Source organism: Aegilops tauschii, chromosome 1 (assembly GCF_002575655.3).
Source record: "Aegilops tauschii subsp. strangulata cultivar AL8/78 chromosome 1, Aet v6.0, whole genome shotgun sequence".
In the NCBI taxonomy this organism is placed as follows: Eukaryota; Viridiplantae; Streptophyta; class Magnoliopsida; order Poales; family Poaceae; genus Aegilops; species Aegilops tauschii.
This window is the reverse complement of record NC_053035.3, coordinates 213,884,095-213,904,778: the sequence shown is the minus strand read 5'-3', so window position 1 is coordinate 213,904,778 and position 20,684 is coordinate 213,884,095. Positions and strand designations below refer to the sequence as shown.

At 46.7% G+C, this 20,684-nt stretch overlaps 1 protein-coding gene across 8 annotated transcripts; it reads left to right on the top strand.

The window, feature by feature from the left end:
* Positions 1 to 1,895: 1,895 nt before the first annotated feature.
* LOC109772401 (uncharacterized) lies at positions 1,896 to 20,489 on the top strand. 8 transcript variants are annotated; one of them, XM_020331087.2, is made up of 4 exons: positions 1,896 to 1,920; positions 1,972 to 1,984; positions 2,017 to 2,161; positions 19,966 to 20,489. In XM_020331087.2, exons 1-4 carry the CDS (start codon positions 1,896 to 1,898, stop codon positions 20,230 to 20,232), a joined length of 450 nt encoding a protein of 149 aa, XP_020186676.1. In that variant the 3' UTR covers positions 20,233 to 20,489. The 8 variants fall into 8 exon arrangements, 1 of the variants encoding a protein (XP_020186676.1); XR_012205449.1 differs by lacking the exons at positions 1,896 to 1,920; positions 1,972 to 1,984; positions 2,017 to 2,161; positions 19,966 to 20,489 and adding exons at positions 15,891 to 16,384; positions 16,493 to 16,630; positions 17,252 to 17,448; positions 17,823 to 17,971; XR_012205448.1 differs by lacking the exons at positions 1,896 to 1,920; positions 1,972 to 1,984; positions 2,017 to 2,161 and adding exons at positions 16,116 to 16,384; positions 16,493 to 16,630 and having other exon boundaries at positions 19,966 to 20,250.
* Positions 20,490 to 20,684: the final 195 nt, after the last annotated feature.

Below are 20,684 nucleotides of genomic sequence, written 5' to 3'. Positions count from 1 at the left end.
CGAAGGTAAGCGTCACGTTACACAAGACCATCCAATCTTGCGGGTCAGCGAGGCAGCCCTCCTGGTCACGGACTCACGGGCCCTTGTGAGCTGCTTCTCTCTCCTTTGCTCTCCCTCTAACCCTAGCATTTCCATCTCCGGTACCGTATTTTGCTCAAAAAAAATAGAGTAAAATGCACTGGCGGTCATCGAACTTGTCGTGATAGCTTACTTTGATCACTGTACTTAAGAATACGGTCAATATGATCATTATATACGACTTAGGTTCGTTGTATGGTCGCTGGCTCAGCGTATAGCTTTGTATTTTGTCTAGTTGACCGGTCAAAGATTGCACATGCGCCTGGACAGCCCGAGGCTCTCTGTACCTATGCGGCCCCACCTGTCAATTGGTGAAACAAATAAATTAGAGAAACTAAAATTATGCATGGGCGAGGTTGAACCTGGAACCTGCCGTGTAAAAAGCCCCACAAGCGACCCAGTTGAGAGCGAACTTCTTCGTGTTAGAAGTGTAGAATGATACGAGTAGTTTATTACTGCAAAGAAGAAACGCGACGCACACTACGCGGGCACACCCAACATGTGACGCACACAACGCGAACAAAGCATGCACGCACGCGGCGGGCACGCACACGGACCCGACACGCACGCACACACTAGCACACAACGCACACGCGTAGACAGCACACAATACACACTAGCACCCACACGCACACACACACTCACGCTTATGATTGTGCTAAAATATGTTGTGTGAACTCATGGACATCAAGTCTTTGAATCGTATACGGCACGTACAGACAGCCGGGCATCCATGCAACCGTTCTCGTCGCTAGCTAGCCTTCGACAATCATCATGAGAGGCACACACAACCATGCATACATGTTCTTTCCATCATGGGTTGTCGGTTAGATATACGTATGAATAATGGATGGATCGATCAAACGCAATGGGTACAAAGGGTGGTATACATGAGTAAGTTACCGAGCCATGTTGTCGCGTCGTGTGCGGAGCCGTGGCTAATGTCGAGCAGCTCGGCGCACAACCATGAGTATGATGTTGGTGTTGAGCTAGGCGAATATATATATGATTGGCGTTAGCAGAGGCCGCGGACAAGCGTCCGGCGCAGTAATGTCAAACACCGCCTTAGGTGACGGGCTCGCCGCTGGGGCCATGAGCAGGACTCTGGCTGAGAGACGATGTGCATGCATTACCTAGAGGAGAGCGGTCATGTGTGACTGCATGAGCATGAGTGTGTGCACGCTTGCAACAAGTGCTAGTGTGTGTTCTGTGCACTGTGCATGCTGTGTGCCAATGCGGGCATCACAGGAGTAGGAGTATATAAATGGAGTTTGTGTTCAATTAGCTAGCTCGTGCACGCATAGATTGGTCCGTGGTTTGATTCCAACCGATACGAGTTAGCCTACTAAACACAAGCTGACAGATGGGTCTGCATAGATAGATAGAGACAAAACACAAGCTGATGAGGCGTATGTGGACTGTTTGACCTGTCAACTAGACAAAATACGAAGCTATACGCTAAGCCAGTGACTGTACAATCACCCTAAGTCATATACAGTGACCGTATTGACCGTATTCTTGAGTACAGTGACCAAAGTGAACTATCGAGATAAGTTCAATGACCGCTAGTGCATTTTACTCAACAAAAAAAATCTCCGGTACCGTATGTTAGGTGAATTATCCTTCCTAACTTGTTTCCTCTTCTATTCTAGTACTACTGTCTCAGTCTCTGAGTAAAACGATACTAGTTCTGTTAATTACAGTGATTCAAATCGCTTCACCGGCGGGCATACGCTATCTGTTCGACGAAATGCCGCACTAAAACCCTCTTGTCTTCACTTTTCTCCTATATATGTCCCGCAGCCGCAGGTGACGCGATGCTGCGCAGCTTCCCTCAGGCCCGTCCACTCCTCATGATACCTGGCTTTCCCTCTCCCTCTACGCACGGATTAGGTAAACTATTGATGTCGTCTTTGTTCTTGTTGCTTTGGGGATCAGGAGGATGGGGTTCGAGAAGAGGGATGCCTACTTCTTTAAGCAGATGGGCAAGGGCATGCTCTGCACCTACGCGCTTTTCGGCGCAGCATGGCTCTGGAATGACACGTCGCCGCTTGGTTGGTGGACGCTCAAGCCACGCCCCAAGGTAGGTACTATCAACTATGGCTGGTGCCTGGTGACCCTTGGTTGAGGCAGAAATGAATTGGTGCCACCTTTTGTTTTACTAGTACAACGAAGTGCATCTAGCTGAATGCTCATTTTTTGGAACTATGGTTCAGAACTGCCAGTAGATAATGTCAATGCATTCCACACTGTATCTTACAGTAAGGCACTTTCCGTGCCACAGTTTTTCTTTTTTCTTTTTAAGATCCGGTTTGTGCCGGCTTCATTGATTTAGCAGAGAGCATGCGGAAAATAGTGTGATCAAGTGATCATGGGGTACATAGAGCTGCGGAGAAAAGGAAAGAAAAACAAACTACCAGGATCATAGTTTGCTATCTCGCGGTCATCTCCCCAAAGGGGGTCTCAAACTCTCAATGTCTTTAGCACCCGCTAGCCTCCATTGTTCCATGTTGCTTTTGATTGCAGCAATGACATCAGAGGCCCTTGGAATGTTATCTCTGAAAACACTTGCATTCCTCTCCTTCCATAATTCCCAAGAGATCATCATGATTATGATCTTAATGCCGTTCTTGTGCTCTGCTGCAGTTCTCCTGATTATGGACTGACAAACTTTAATGGAAGACGAATGCACTCGGTCCATCGGTTGCAATGGAGAGCATCCTATCCAGGTTGCAGCCTCGCGCCAAATTTATCGGGAGAAGGGGCGGTACCATATGAGATGCATGGATGTCTCCAGGTTACGCAGACATAGTGGGCAAAAATATCCATTGGGCCAACCTCTCCGCTGAAGCCGATCGTTGCACCAGAGTCTATTGTAATGCAGCAACCATGCGAACATCTTCACCTTGACAGGGGCCCATGCCTTCCAGATCAGGGGTTTAAAACCGCTCGACGCTGTCGACTGAAACTGCATTTTGCAGGCCGAGCCTGCAGAACAGCAGCCGTCCTTTCCCCCCATCCATCTTATCTTGTCACTCTCATTTTCATTGATACGAAGCTCAGTGTTGTGCAGCAGGCGCCACGGTCTCAGGAAATCATTGGCGATGGTCGTGGTGTTCCCATGCCGCAGATCAAGTACCCACTGATCATTATTCAGGGCTTCAGCAACAGTTCTGTTTTTGCGCCGTGCATGACTGAAAAGGGCAGGGAAGGCCATGTTGGGAATCGTAGCATAATTTTAAAATTTTCCTACGCTCACCAAGATGCATCTATGGAGTCTACTAGCAACGAGAGGAAAGGAGTGCATCTACATACCCTTGTAGATCGCGAGCGGAAGCGTTCCAATGAACGTGGATGACGGAGTCGTACTCGCCGTGATCCAAATCACCGATGACTGAGTGCCGAACGGACGGCACCTCCGCGTTCAACACACGTACGGTGCAGCGACGTCTCCTCCTTCTTGATCCAGCAAGGGGGAAGGAGAGGTTGATGGAGATCCAACAGCACGACGGCGTGGTGGTGGATGTAGCGGTTCTCCGGCAGGGCTTCGCCGAGCTTCTGCGAGAGAGAGAGGTGTTGCAGGGGAGGAGGGAGGCGCCCAAGGCTGTGTTGCTGCCCTCCCTCCCCCCCTTTATATAGGCCCCCTTGGGAGGGGGGGGCGGCCAAAACCCATCTAGGGTTGGGGGGGGGGGGGGCGGCGGCCAAGGGGTGGAAAGGGGTTGCTTGCCCCCCAAGGCAAGGGGGAAGTCCCCCCACCCTAGGGTTCCCAACCCTAGGCGCATGGGGGGAGGCCCAAGGGGGGTGCCCCAGCCCACTAAGGGCTGGTTCCCTTCCACTTTCAGCCCACGGGGCCCTCCGGGATAGGTGGCCCCACCCGGTGGACCCCCGGGACCCTTCCGGTGGTCCCGGTACAATACCGGTAACCCCCGAAACTTTCCCGGTGGCCGAAACTTGACTTCCTATATATAATTCTTCACCTCCGGACCATTCCGGAACCTCTCGTGACGTGCGGGGTCTCATCCGAGACTCCGAACAACTTTCGGCTTTCCGCATACATATATCTCTACAACCCTAGCGTCACCGGACCTTAAGTGTGTAGACCCTACGGGTTCGGGAAACATGCAGACATGACCGAGACGCCTCTCCGGTCAATAACCAATAGCGGGATCTGGATACCCATGTTGGCTCCCACATGTTCCACGATGATATCATCGGATGAACCACGGTGTCGAGGATTCAATCAATCAGTATGCAATTCCCTTTGTCAAACGGTATGTTACTTGCCCGAGATTCGATCGTCGGTATCCCAATACCTTGTTCAATCTCGTTACCGGCAAGTCTCTTTACTCGTACCACAATGCATGATCCCGTGACTAACGCCTTAGTCACATTGAGCTCATTATGATGATGCATTACCGAGTGGGCCCAGAGATACCTCTCCGTCACACGGAGTGACAAATCCCAGTCTCGATCCGTGCCAACCCAACAGACACTTTCGGAGATACCCGTAATGCACCTTTATAGTCACCCAGTTACGTTGTGACGTTTGGCACACCCAAAGCACTCCTACGGTATCCGGGAGTTGCACGATCTCATGGTCTAAGGAAAAGATACTTGACATTGGAAAAGCTCTAGCAAACGAAACTACACGATCTTTTATGCTATGCTTAAGTTGGGTCTTGTCCATCACATCATTCTCCTATTGATGTGATCCCGTTATCAATGACATCCTATGTCCATAGTCAGGAAACCATGACTATCTGTTGATCAACGAGCTAGTCAAATAGAGGCTTACTAGGGACAGGTTGTGGTCTATGTATTCACACATGTATTACGATTTCCGGACAATACACTTATAGCATGAATAATAGACTATTATCATGAACACAGAAATATAATAATAACCATTTATTATTGCCTCTAGGGCATATTTCCAACAGTCTCCCACTTGCACTAGAGTCAATAATCTAGTTACATTGTGATGAATCGAACACCCATTGCGTCCCGGTGTTGATCATGTTTTGCCCTAGGGAGAGGTTTAGTCAACGGATCTGCTACATTCAGGTCCGTGTGTACTTTACAAATATCTATGTCTCCATTTTGAACACTTTCACGAATGGAGTTGAAGCGACGCTTGATATGCCTGGTCTTCCTGTGAAACCTGGGCTCCTTCGCAAGGGCAATAGCTCCAGTGTTGTCACAGAAGAGAGTCATCGGGCCCGACGCATTGGGAATCACCCCTAGGTCGGTAATGAACTCCTTCATCCAGACTGCTTCCTGTGCTGCCTCCGAGGCTGCCATGTATTCCGCTTCACATGTAGATCCCGCCACGACGCTTTGCTTGCAACTGCACCAGCTTACTGCTCCTCTATTTAAAATATACACGTATTCGGTCTGTGACTTCGAGTCATCCGGATCTGTGTCGAAGCTAGCGTCGACGTAACCCTTTACGACGAGCTCTTCGTCACCTCCATAAACGAGAAACATATCCTTAGTCCTTTTCAGGTACTTCAGGATATTCTTGACCGCTGTCCAGTGTTCCTTGCCGGGATTACTTTGGTACCTTCCTACCAAACTTACGGCAAGGTTTATATCAGGTCTGGTACACAGCATGGCATACATAATAGACCCTATGGCCGAGGCATAGGGGATGACACTCATCTCTTCTATATCTTCTGCCGTGGTCGGGCATTGAGCCGTGCTCAATTGCACACCTTGCAATACAGGCAAGAACCCCTTCTTGGACTGATCCATACTGAACTTCTTCAATATCTTATCAAGGTATGTACTCAGTGAAAGACCAATGAGGCGTCTTGATCTATCTCTATAGATCTTGATGCCTAATATATAAGCAGCTTCTCCAAGGTCCTTCATTGAAAAACACTTATTCAAATAGGCCTTTATACTTTCCAAGAATTCTATATCATTTCCCATCAATAATATGTCATCCACATATAATATGAGAAATGCTACAGAGCTCCCACTCACTTTCTTGTAAACACAGGCTTCTCCATAAGTCTGTGTAAACCCAAACGCTTTGATCATCTCATCAAAGCGAATGTTCCAACTCCGAGATGCTTGCACCAGCCCATAGATTGAGCGCTGGAGCTTGCACACTTTGTTAGCATTCTTAGGATCGACAAAACCTTCCGGCTGCATCATATACAACTCTTCCTTAAGGAAGCCGTTAAGGAATGCCGTTTTGACGTCCATCTGCCATATCTCATAATCATAGTATGCGGCAATTGCTAACATTATTCGGACGGACTTCAGCTTCGCTACGGGTGAGAAAGTCTCATCGTAGTCAACCCCTTGAACTTGTCGATAACCCTTAGCGACAAGTCGAGCTTTGTAGATGGTCACATTACCATCCGCGTCCGTCTTCTTCTTAAAGATCCATTTGTTTTCTATGGCTCGCCGCTCATCGGGCAAGTCAGTCATAGTCCATACTTTATTTTCATACATGGATTCTATCTCGGATTTCATGGCTTCTAGCCATTTATCGGAATCCGGGCCCGCCATCGCTTCTTCATAGTTCGAAGGTTCACTGTTGTCTAACAACATGATTTCCAGGACAGGGTTGCCGTACCACTCTGGTGCGGAACGTGTCCTTGTGGACCTACGAAGTTCAGTGGCAACTTGATCCGAAGCTTCATGATCATCATCATTAACTTCCTCTCCAGTCGGTGTAGGCACCACAGGAACATTTTCCCGCGCTGCGCTACTTTCCGGTTCGGAAGGGGTGACTATCACCTCATCAAGTTCCACTTTCCTCCCACTCAATTCTTTCAAGAGAAACTCCTTCTCCAGAAAGGACCCGTTCTTGGCAACGAAGATCTTGCCTTCGGATCTGAGGTAGAAGGTATACCCAATAGTTTCCTTAGGGTATCCTATGAAGACGCATTTTTCCGATTTGGGTTCGAGCTTTTCAGTTTGAAGTTTCTTGACATAAGCATCGCATCCCCAAACTTTTAGAAACGACAGCTTAGGTTTCTTCCCAAACCATAATTCATACGGTGTCGTCTCAACGGATTTCGACGGAGCCCTATTTAAAGTGAATGCGGCAGTCTCTAAAGCATAACCCCAAAATGAGAGCGGTAAATCGGTAAGAGACATCATAGATCGCACCATATCCAATAGAGTGCGATTACGACGTTCGGACACACCATTTCTCTGAGGTGTTCCAGGCGGCGTGAGTTGTGAAACTATTCCACATTTCCTTAAGTGTGTACCAAATTCGTGACTTAAATATTCTCCACCACGATCTAATCGTAGGAATTTTATTCTCCTGTCACGTTGATTCTCAACCTCACTCTGAAATTCCTTGAACTTTTCAAAGGTTTCAGACTTGTGTTTCATCAGGTAGACATATCCATATCTACTTAAATCATCAGTGAGAGTGAGAACATAACGATATCCTCCGCGAGCCTCAACACTCATTGGACCACACACATCGGTATGTATGATTTCCAATAAGTTGGTTGCTCGCTCCATTGTTCCGGAGAACGGAGTCTTGGTCATCTTACCCATGAGGCATGGTTCGCACGTGTCAAATGATTCGTAATCAAGAGACTCCAAAAGTCCATCTGCATGGAGCTTCTTCATGCGCTTGACACCAATGTGACCAAGGCGGCAGTGCCACAAGTATGTGGGACTATCGTTATCAACTTTACATCTTTTGGTATTCACACTATGAACATGTGTAACATCACGTTCGAGATTCATCAAAAATAAACCATTGACCAGCGGGGCATGACCATAAAACATATCTCTCAAATAAATAGAACAACCATTATTCTCAGATTTAAATGAGTAGCCATCTCGAATTAAACGAGATCCAGACACAATGTTCATGCTCAAAGCTGGCACTAAATAACAATTATTGAGGTTTATAACTAATCCCGTGGGTAGATGCAGAGGTAGCGTGCCGACGGCGATCACATCGACCTTGGAACCATTCCCGACGCGAATCGTCACCTTGTCCTTTGCCAGTCTCCGTTTATTCCGTAGTTCCTGATTTGAGTTACAAATATGAGCAACCGCACCGGTATCAAATACCCAGGAGCTACTACGAGTACTGGTAAGGTACACATCAATTACTTGTATATCACATATACCTTGGGTGTTGCCGGCCTTCTTCTTGTCCGCTAAATATTTGGGGCAGTTCCGCTTCCAGTGACCACTTCCCTTGGAATAAAAGCACTCAGTCCCGGGCTTGGGTCCATTCTTTGACTTCTTCCCAGTAACTGGTTTACCGGGCGCGGCAACTCCCTTGCCGTCCTTTTTGAAGTTCTTCTTACCCTTGCCCTTCTTGAACTTGGTGGTTTTATTCACCATCAACACTTGATGTTCTTTTCTGATCTCCCCTTCCGCTGATTTCAGCATTGAATATACCTCGGGAATGGTCTTTTCCATCCCTTGCATATTGTAGTTCATCACAAAGCTCTTGTAGCTTGGTGGAAGCGACTGGAGGATTCTGTCAATGACCGCGTCATCCGGGAGATTAACTCCCAGCTGAGACAAGCGGTTGTGCAACCCAGATATTCTGAGTATGTGCTCACTAACAAAACTGTTCTCCTCAATTTTACAGCTGAAGAACTTGTCGGAGACATCATATCTCTCGACCCGGGCATGAGCTTGAAAAACTAGTTTCAGCTCCTCGAACATCTCATATGCTCCATGTTTCTCAAAACGCTTTTGGAGACCCGGTTCTAGGCTGTAAAGCATGCCACACTGAACGAGGGAGTAATCATCAGCACGTGATTGCCAAGCGTTCATAACGTCTTGGTTCTGTGGGATCGGTGCATCACCTAGCGGTGCTTCTAAGACATAATCTTTCTTGGCTACTATGAGGATGAGCCTCAGGTTCCGGACCCAGTCCGTATAGTTGCTGCCATCATCTTTCAGCTTGGTTTTCTCTAGGAACGCGTTGAAATTGAGGACAACGTTGGCCATTTGATCTACAAGACATAGTGTAAAGATTTTAGACTAAGTTCATGATAATTGAGTTCATCTAATCAAATTATTAATGAACTCCCATTCAGACAGACATCCCTCTAGTCATCTAAGTGAAACATGATCCGAGCTCAACTAGGCCGTGTCCGATCATCACGTGAGACGGACTAGTCAAGATCGGTGAACATCTCCATGTTGATCGTATCTTCTATACGACTCATGCTCGACCTTTCGGTCCTCCGTGTTCCGAGGCCATGTCTGTACATGCTAGGCTCGTCAAGTCAACCTAAGTGTATTGCGTGTGTTCCGAGGCCATGTCTGTACATGCTAGGCTCGTCAACACCCGTTGTATTCGAACATAAGAATCTATCACACCCGATCATCACGTGGTGCTTCGAAACGACGAACCTTCGCAACGGTGCACAGTTAGGGTGAACACTTTCTTGAAATTATTATAAGGGATCATCCTACTTGCTACCGTCGTTCTAAGCAAATAAGATGCAAAAACATGATAAACATCACATGCAATCAAATAGTGACATGATATGGCCAATATCATCATGCTCCTTTGATCTCCATCTTCGGGGCACCATGATCATCTTCGTCACCGGCATGACACCATGATCTCCATCATCATGATCTCCATCATTGTGTCTTCATGAAGTCGTCACGCCAACGATTACTTCTACTTCTATGGCTAACGCGTTTAGCAACAAAGTAAAGTAATTTACATGGCGTTATTCAATGACACGCAGGTCATACAAAATAATAAAGACAACTCCTATGACTCCTGCCGGTTGTCATAATCATCGACATGCAAGTCGTGATTCCTATTACAAGAATATGATCAATCTCATACATCACATATATCATTCATCACATCTTCTGGCCATATCACATCACATAGCACTTGCTGCAAAAACAAGTTAGACGTCCTCTAATTGTTGTTGCAAGTTTTTACGTGGTTTGTAGGTTTCTAGCAAGAACGTTTCTTACCTACGTATGACCACAACGTGATTTGCCAATTTCTATTTACCCTTCATAAGGACCCTTTTCATCGAATCTGTTCTGACTAAAGTAGGAGAGGCAGACACCCGCTAGCCACCTTATGCATCTTGTGCATGTTAGTCGGTGGAACCTGTCTCACGTAAGAGTACGTGTAAGGTCGGTCCGGGCCGCTTCATCCTACAATGCCGCCGAAACAAGAAAAGACTAGTAGCGGCAAGAAGAATTGGCAAACTCAACGCCCACAACTACTTTGTGTTCTACTCGTGCATAGTAACTACGCATAGACCTGGCTCATGATGCCACTGTTGGGAATCGTAGCATAATTTTAAAATTTTCCTACGCTCACCAAGATGCATCTATGGAGTCTACTAGCAACGAGAGGAAAGGAGTGCATCTACATACCCTTGTAGATCGCGAGCGGAAGCGTTCCAATGAACGTGGATGACGGAGTCGTACTCGCCGTGATCCAAATCACCGATGACTGAGTGCCGAACGGACGGCACCTCCGCATTCAACACACGTACGGTGCAGCGACGTCTCCTCCTTCTTGATCCAGCAAGGGGGAAGGAGAGGTTGATGGAGATCCAACAGCACGACGGCGTGGTGGTGGATGTAGCGGTTCTCCGGCAGGGCTTCGCCGAGCTTCTGCGAGAGAGAGAGGTGTTGCAGGGGAGGAGGGAGGCGCCCAAGGCTGTGTTGCTGCCCTCCCTCCCCCCCTTTATATAGGCCCCCTTGGGAGGGGGCGGGGCGGCCAAAACCCATCTAGGGTTGGGGGGGGCGGCGGCCAAGGGGTGGAAAGGGGTTGCTTGCCCCCCAAGGCAAGGGGGAAGTCCCCCCACCCTAGGGTTCCCAACCCTAGGCGCATGGGGGGAGGCCCAAGGGGGGCGCCCCAGCCCACTAAGGGCTGGTTCCCTTCCACTTTCAGCCCACGGGGCCCTCCGGGATAGGTGGCCCCACCCGGTGGACCCCCGGGACCCTTCCGGTGGTCCCGGTACAATACCGGTAACCCCCGAAACTTTCCCGGTGGCCGAAACTTGACTTCCTATATATAATTCTTCACCTCCGGACCATTCCGGAACCTCTCGTGACGTGCGGGATCTCATCCGGGACTCCGAACAACTTTCGGGTTTCCGCATACATATATCTCTACAACCCTAGCGTCACCGGACCTTAAGTGTGTAGACCCTACGGGTTCGGGAGACATGCAGACATGACCGAGACGCCTCTCCGGTCAATAACCAACAGCGGGATCTGGATACCCATGTTGGCTCCCACATGTTCCACGATGATATCATCGGATGAACCACGGTGTCGAGGATTCAATCAATCCGTATGCAATTCCCTTTGTCAAACGGTATGTTACTTGCCCGAGATTCGATCGTCGGTATCCCAATACCTTGTTCAATCTCGTTACCGGCAAGTCTCTTTACTCGTACCGCAATGCATGATCCCGTGACTAACGCCTTAGTCACATTGAGCTCATTATGATGATGCATTACCGAGTGGGCCCAGAGATACCTCTCCGTCACACGGAGTGACAAATCCCAGTCTCGATCCGTGCCAACCCAACAGACACTTTCGGAGATACCCGTAATGCACCTTTATAGTCACCCAGTTACGTTGTGACGTTTGGCACACCCAAAGCACTCCTACGGTATCCGGGAGTTGCACGATCTCATGGTCTAAGGAAAAGATACTTGACATTGGAAAAGCTCTAGCAAACGAAACTACACGATCTTTTATGCTATGCTTAAGTTGGGTCTTGTCCATCACATCATTCTCCTAATGATGTGATCCCGTTATCAATGACATCCTATGTCCATAGTCAGGAAACCATGACTATCTGTTGATCAACGAGCTAGTCAAATAGAGGCTTACTAGGGACGGGTTGTGGTCTATGTATTCACACATGTATTACGATTTCCGGACAATACACTTATAGCATGAATAATAGACTATTATCATGAACACAGAAATATAATAATAACCATTTATTATTGCCTCTAGGGCATATTTCCAACAGGCCATGCGCAGCGGCGCGCCTTCGATACACGAGCTCTTCCAGAATTTGGTTGTCTTTCCATCGCCTACAGTCACCGCCGTTGCATTAGCGAATATGGCCTGATCCTGCTCGTCACACGGCGTTTGGAAACCCACCCAGGGCCGTAGTGGTCGCTGCCATGCAATCCAGAGCCATCTTAACCTGAGAGCTCGACTGAAACGATGAATGTCGAGGACGCTCAGCCCCCCTCTCTCCAATGGTGAGCAAACCTTGTCCCAGTCCACCTTGCACTTACCGCCGGCGATGTCTTCGTCTTTTGCCCAGAGAAAACGGCGCCTCGCCTTGTCAGTTTCCCTGAGAATTTTCTTCGGGACTTCCAGAACTGTTAAAGCAAAGGTTGGTAGAGCAGTGAGCACACATCTGACGAGGACCCTTCTGCCTGCTATGTTCATTAGCTTCCCTTTCCAACCGGCCAAGCGAGCTCTTATTCCGTCGATGATGAACTGAAGATGCACAATCCTTAGACATGTTGTCGAGATGAGCAGCGCAAGATAAGTCACCGGGAAACTGACTAATTTGCCCCCAAAGTTCTGTACCACTTCCGACAATAGCAACTCCTCACATCTGATGGGCGCCACCGAGGATTTTTACGGGCTTAGTTTCAGGCCTATTGCATCTCCGAAGAAACGAAGATGTTCCATCAGAGTGTCAACCTCTTGCTTGATCGGGTTGGCAAATAAAACCGCATCGTTCGCGTATAAACTGATCCGCATGCTTGTTCCCCCGCCAGGAAGGGGAGCTAGAGTCCCATGTTCAGTAGCCGCGGCAAGCAGCCGATGCAGTGGGTAGATTGCTAAAATAAAAAACAACAACGACAAAGGGCCGCCTTGCCTCAGACCAGGGATGTGCCAAATTTGGTCCACTGGAGTCCCATTGAGCAGACAAGCATAGGAGGCTGAGGAAAATAATATGGCGATCCAATCACGTCATCGTGCACTGAAACCCAATCTCTGCAGAAGCTCCACAGTATATTCCCATGAAACTGAATCAAAAGCTCTTGCGATATCTAATTTGAATAGCAGAGCAGGCTTTTCTCTCGATGAAGTGCCTTTTTTCCGAAAAGGAGGTTATCCCCCGGCCTCTGCATCAGAACGATGCATACGGCCATATTATTAATAAGCAAAAGGTTCAACAAAGTCTTCAAGTCTCATAATAGAAGAAATGCTCACACAGAGCAAAAACATAAAAGATCAGGATAGCCACAACCTGCAGGCAAAAAGAAGATAGGAAACTAAACACCTATCCTATTACATGACCGTCATCCAAACCAGTTGAAGATAGCCCGTGCTACCGTCTCCCACCGGATAGACCCAGTAACCATACGCTCCCTGGCATCCGTCGGAGTGAGTAGCGACCACATACGGATCAATGCAGTGACCCGGAAAATAACTTGCAAGAAATAAAAGTTTGTTGTTCTGTTAAAAACCATATCGTTCCTGCAGTTCCATACTGCCCATAATAAAGCACATACTCCTACACGGATATGTCTCGCCGTTTCTGAATCTATTCCATCTAACCACGTCCCAAATAATGTGTTGATAGTATTCGGAGGAGTAATATTAAATGCTATGTGGACAGACCTCCATAGTATTTTTGCCATTGGGCAGAGTATCTATTCTCGATGAAGTGCCTTGACACAACTTTGCATGTATAGATAACCGTCATGGATGCATTTCCCTTTCTGAAAAGCCGTGGCAAGCCTCATCGACAGCACCTTTGCAATGAGCTTTGCAATTGAATGAATCAGGTTGATCGGCCGATAGTGGTTAAGCTCCGTGGCTCCATCCTACTTTGGTAGCAGGGCAATGAACGCCTTGTTGATTTGAGCAAAATTCTCACCGGCAAGCTGATAAAACTTGTGAAAAACACCCATTACATCCCCCTTGATTGGACTCCAGCATGACCTGAAGAATTTCCCGATGAACCCGTCTGGTCCGGGCACCTTCTCAACTGGCAAGGCCATGATCGCAGCCTAGACCTCTGGTTTAGTGAATGGAATATCCAGACCCTGCAAATTGACCGATGGTAGTTGCAGCTCCTCCCAATTGAGGGTGCATTGCCGCAGTTGCTTCTCGCCCAGCACACTGACAAAATGGTCATGCATAGCCTTGGCCTTCTCAGAATGTCCAGTTACTTCTCTGTTCGCAACCTTGAGAGAGTGTATGAATTTTTTCCTTCTTCATGAGTAAATTTTTTGTGTTTGCATCGCTAGCCCGCAGTCATGTGATCCTGGAAGCTTGCCACTTCCTCGCTCTCTCTATAGCAGCCAAGCCTCTGACCTTCAGTTTCAGCTGCTTCCTCAGTCTGAATTCCTTGTCAGACAGTTTTCTGAATTCTTGCGCCGCGTCAAGCCTGAGAATCACCTCATTTGCTATATGAAATTGTAGCTTTGCCCCCTCCCCCCCAAAAAAAGAGTGTTTTTCTCCATGTCTTTTAAGTCCACTGCCACCCTATACGTCTTCTTAATTCTAACAAAGGGACAATCATGCTGCACTGGTCTTTCCCAAGCATGCTGAACCGTTTTATAGAAATGAGGGAACCAAGGCCAAAAAATTTCAAAACAGAACCTGGCCTGCCTAATTGGAGCTGCTGCATTTGCTAGCACAAGGGGGCAACAATCCAAAAAAGATGTCGATGCTGCAGCAAGCATGAACGCCAGATGCATTGCCTCCCAGGCATTGTTGCCGTCGAACTTATCAATGCTGCGTAAGGTAGGATCTTCTCTCTCGCCGCTCTAGGTGAATATTCTATTCTTGCACTTAATTTCTCTTAAGCCAGCAACATCAATTGCCTTGCGGAATCGCCCCATCATTCTTCTATTTAAATTTGTGTTGTTTTTGTCCCTCGCTTCGTAAATCATGTTGAAATCGCCGTTCAACATCCATGGTTCAATCGGAGGAGGAGCCACCGCAGCCAGCTCTGTCAGAAAGTTCTCCTTTTGCTCATCATCAGACGGGCCGTAGACAGTTGTCATCCAGAAAAACTCGCTACTTCCAATGAGCTCTACTCTAACCGTGATTGAGAAACTGCCTAACACGTGGGAGACTACATTCACTAACTGCTTGTCGAAATCCACATTTTTGTTGTATGACATCCATCCATAACTGCATAATGATAGCCAAGGCTGCAACTACGTGGTGATTTTGGCTACGCAATTAATAAAAGGCATGCCGTTTTCTTGACGAGATGCAATTGATACAACTTTTTGTGTGGTTGATCATGCATGGGTCGTATCTTGCACATGCCTTGGGTTTTACTGAAACAGTATATTGTGGTCGTTGATTATCATTCGACGGGTTCTCCTTATATGTCACCTTCAACACTCAAACATGAAATTATAATGAAAAGGACCTTCTATGGGATGCACTAGATTATATATCTTACGTGGCACCAAAATTATCTCGTGGAGAAGTATGATTATCTATAACAACCGCTGAAGGTGAATATGTCTACTCCTATAAAAATGCGAGTTGGTGATGATAGTATGTCTGCCTTTGGGCGATATGTACCGTCGGATCTGTAATCTAAGGCTGAGATTGTGACTGAGATGTGCAACAGCCGAAACACCCTGGTCTCTGCCTCTCTGGAGGTTTCTCTTTCCCTCGTGAAACAGATTCTTCTAGAACCCCTTCCAATTTTCACGTTGTTGGCCCTTCCGCTCTCCTCCCCGGCGACCGCTGGAGTTGAGTTGGACGGAGTGTCACGTCCCAGTTACGGTCTCAATAAAGCAGATTTGGATTTGATATTTCCCCGGCGTCACTCCTTCGTTCTAGATCTGGCGTGCAGCGGTGCAGGCTGTTGGAGAAGGAGACATGGAGGTGGTTGCTGCCGTATCCAAGTTTGACCTCGACGCGGGCGCGAAGACCCGGTTGGCCATGGGGCACGCGGATCGGGATGACAAGGTTCGGCGGCTCCGGGCGCTCAGACATGGGCACCGGTCGCTCTTGCTGCGCGCACGCTCCGATGTTCAAGTTGTTGTCCTCCGTCTTGTCTGGTAGCACGGCTGGTGCGGGACGAAGGAATACGACAGCCTTCTGGCGGGTCGCTCATCCAGTACAACACCCCGCCGACGCAGGCGAGCAGCGTGTCGTCCGCCACTGGCAGGGGCGGCGGCGGCACCGCGTACTCCCGGGAGTGGTACCTGAAGTCGTCGCACTGCAGCACCGCGCACAACTGCACACCGCGAAGTACTCGCGAGCAGGGCCGGTCCTGAGGGCACTCCGCGCGCGCAGTCTCCTCGGCCTCTACTCCTTCTCTTCCCCGAGATTGGCGGAAAATCAGGCAGGTCCACGGCGCCTCGTCTGCTTAGTCTAATTGTGATTTTTGGCTGTTGGCGTGATTAATGGAAGAATCTAATGCAGTTTGCAAATCCCGTCTCTCCCTTTACAGGCTTTTCTGATTGTTCATTTGTTCGTGAAGGCAAGGTCTTGCGTGAAGGTCATCCTCCTACATCGCTGTGTCAAGCACTCTGATTGCTCGTGTTGATTGGAGTTAGAAAAGAGGAACCCAGATTTTTGTCCGTGAACTGTAAGCAGCAACAAGATCTTGCAATTTCTAATTTTCTTTTCTAGCCATCTACGTGATTCAGGTGCCTGGTTCCATGCCCTCCTTTGCATTTTTTTAGTTTAATCAGCAGCGTTTTTAGTTTCTTCTATCATATGTTTGTGTGCTAATTCCATGCCTTGCTCCAGTAACTAACAAGACTGCTCTTAATTTACCAAGATGTCATCTAGAATGTATCCATCTGCTAATGACTTGATGGAGTCATAGAAATGAACTATTGACACTTTTTTAGAACAGATGCAACTGCTTATAATTCTGAATAATTAGCTTTAGTTACTGTTAAAAACAACCTGTGAAAAATTAAGGATGATAATAACTTGAGTGGGTACGAAAGTGTACCGAATTTACCTAATATTCCGCATATAAGTGTCGATGGACAAGAACGAACAACTTTTACCTTCAATGTTCATGATCTCGTTTTTTCGTACTCTAGATCAGAATGCAACATAGATTATAGTGTACTGACTTTTTTTTTTGCAAAAAATAGTAATATGAATACTCAATGCAACATAGATTATAGTGTACTGAGTTTTTTTTTTTGCAAAAAATAGTAATATGAATACTCATATGTTTATGTGGTGTCAGGGCCCCTCTGTGTTACTTGCCCCGGGCCCCCGAAATTTCTTGACCGGCCCTGCTCACGAGAGCCGAAATCCCTGGAGGCTGGAGTGGTAGATGATCTAACGCGACAGTGGGTCGAAAGTGAGGTAGACGCTCGTGCCGCCGGTTTCGAACGCGTGCTGCCGGTCGGCTCCTTGTGTCCTCCAGTGGCTTCCATTGAGGTAGGCTTTGTGGAGGCATGTGTATGGGTTGTAGTCTGTAGAGTTAGTCGTGCGTCGGTGCTCACCAGGTTCATCCTGTGGCATTTCTTGGAGGAGATGCGGTCGACATGTATGCTGGGAGCACGCTAATGGGGGCACCTAAAGTGTTCGACGGAATGGCTATCACATTGGTGCTTTCCCATCTCACCTCACCACCACGTGAGCAAAACCACCTACCAGAGCATCGGGGTTGATTTGTCTGGTTTTAGAAAGTAGAGGGGATTAAGATCCCTGTTTTAGAGGTCAGGGCCTCAGGGGGGCTATGTGGCCAAAATGTAATACTTATGGGGTCATATACACTTTTTTTTCTTAAATCTAATAGGTTTCTTCCTCAGTGATATCCCAAATTATCCCACCAAGAAAGATGGCCGCGTCGTCCTGGCCTGCGCTCCCGGCCACCCGGCGGGATGTCCAGGCTGTCGTTGCCAAGGACGTGGAGCTGTACTGGCCTCCATTGGTGCACCGTGCCCAATGTCAGTGCTGGTGTGTACGCACATATATTTCATCCCCAATATTGCTTATTTGATCAACTTCGGGTCTGCAATAGTTTAATCAGCTCTTTTTAGAGATATAGACTAATCAATACAGTAGCTTAATAACTTGTAATCACTAGGGCCAATTAGCTGATGGGAGACAGGGAGAATGATGGTTGAAGAGGCTTAGGCAGTCTGCTGACAAGGAAATGCAATAGTGATTTCGCAAGAGAAATGGAGGTGATGGCTAGGCTCGGGCACGACAATGTTGTCCGCCTCCTTGCTTACTTCAGTGAATGCGATGAGCGGATACTCATCTGTAGCTATATGTCGAACAACAGCATGGATCTCTGCTTATACTTCTATATTTTTTCTTGCCTATGCTCAGAATTTGGATCACAATAGTAAATAGATCATTAGGTTCTCTTCTATAATTGTTGGTTGTTGTTGTTGTGTGCTCCAACACATATGAGCAGCTCATTGTTGCACGGAGAAAAGTTTCATGCACATAATTAAAGTTCCGGATAATCGAAGTACAAATCTGTAAATACCTTTAGAGGAAGCTTGTATGCTTGACATGCTTGACCATGTAAAAGCTCATGCATGAGTAATTATATCGTCAGGTTATTCTTTTTATCTGCAAGGTGAGCTTCAAAATTCTGTAAACTAGCGTTTCCAATAGTTCAGAGCTGCCACTTTACTTTCAGTATTTAGGTGGATGATCTCTGTTTAAATTCCTAATACAAGTAACGCACTCCGGCAAGTTCTATTTATTTGTGTCCTTGCTGCCAATAGATGTAATTTCATCACGAGCACCCAAGTACAGCAGCACTATTGTCGTTCATTATTGTTGGCTTATGCCCTAGAGATAAAATAATTAGCATTTGCCTCTGTGTGCCGGACTGTAGTGGTACCATATGCCTATTGTATCATTTTCATCCTTGATAGATGCAGCGAGTAAATTGTCACTGAAAAATGTTGTGGTTGCAGCGTTTGTTTTGTTAATTCTGCATTCCTTCCTTTATGAGAAAAGTGTTACTTCTGCGTTAGTTATATGTTATGTTTCTCTATGTCCATTGCTTGTATTGACTTCAGATTGTGCATATGTGGAGAAGCATGTCTGCTCCCAGTGGAGAGGACTTTCAGAAAGACAACTAGGCACTTGCTTTAGCATTCACGATTACTATTTTTGTAAAAGTATTCATACGTGTGTTTGAATTGTTTCTAATAGCTGTCTTTATTACTCTCTCTGATTGAAAAAAAATCGGAGGCTGCCTACAGCAAGTCTCTTTGTCATCAGCGCCTTTCTTTGCTTGGTAGCTCCACATCCAATCTTTCAAGCTACATCCAGATGTAAGAAAGTTACAATTAATCCTGTACTAATAGTTTTGTACGTACGTATATGCGCACTCACTCCTATATACATATGATTCAGGAGCAACTTTTACTAGCATTTTGTTTCATTGCCCCATACAAAATGTATGTAAGTGACGTCTATTTTTTTTTCCTTTGTCTAAATATACTACAAAAGCATGTGTTAAATAAAAGCTGGTTGGCGTCGTCGCAATTGCCAAATGTGTGTGGACATATTTTTCATCTTCCGCATGTTCTCTGTCGAGAGCAATGAGAAAGCTAGGTAGGGAGAACAACAAGTCTTCTGCAAGGTGAAAATTGAGAAGAAAATATTTGGGTTGGACGACAGGGTTCATCGGCCGGAAACCATATGTTTGATTTTGCTCGATATGTACTTAGCAACAATATGGCATCACTTTGATTGATATCTTGGTGCATCTTTTATTGTTCAGTAGGCTCCACTTATTGAGTAAACATTGTCCACCCGATCTTTTGTGACTCCCTCCGTAGCGTAGCACGGGCATCTTGCTAGTCTCTTCTACAAAACCGTGATAGATTTTCTTGGATGTTCTATTTGCTAATGTTCATCCTTCCACTGATTCACGCCCTTCCAGTTTATAGTTTTCTAAAAACTATCTTTAATATTTTCCAGGAAGAAAAAAAAATGGCACATCTTTATGAGCGCAGGGAGTTTCCCTACCCTGGTGATGAAGAGGCAGTTGAGGAGTTCATAAAAAGTGGGGGTGCTCTAGGTACCACGATCGGGCCCAAAGGTTTTGCGGATACAAACGTGGACTCTGATAACATGCAGAAGCAACTGCAGTCGAAAAAGTTCGACCAGGAGGCACAAAAGCTCTGGTTCCGAATGAGGAATGAGGTTGCACATGAACTACAAGAGAAGGGATTTGATGTTGAATGAAGTTTTATTCTTATAAAGGAGGAAATGGTGTCATGCTAGAGTTATCTTTGGACCGGTTCAGCTCTGCTGATTGACACAATAGCTAGTAACTTAGAATAAAATGCAAATATTAAACATGGAGCTTATGATACGATTATCCTCTTTCTTTCTTTTTTCCCGCTGCCTGCCTGGGCTATATCTTACTCCGTGGCAAATGTCTTTGCAGAGCATCTACGTTATGTTGTGTCCATGTCAATATAAATCTTGTTGGCTTGTTCCATTTCTTCTGTTACTGATTTATGATCTTTAAGACATGTTATCAACCAGTCGTTGAGCCCTTATTTTCCTGTTTTCACAAACTTAGAGTTATTTTCTGGTGTTTACAAACAAGCCGTTGTGCCCTTATTTTCCAGTGGCTTTCTGTCAAACATTTAAGTTTTATTTATTTTTGACGGTGTTACGGCGGGCTTACG

Coding starts and splice junctions, on each gene's coding strand:
- LOC109772401 (XM_020331087.2), top strand. CDS start 1,896: ATGCTGCGCAGCTTCCCTCAGGCCC. Junction 2,162..19,965: donor CGCTCAAGCCACGCCCCAAG/GTAGGTACTATC, acceptor AATATTTTCCAG/GAAGAAAAAAAAATGGCACA.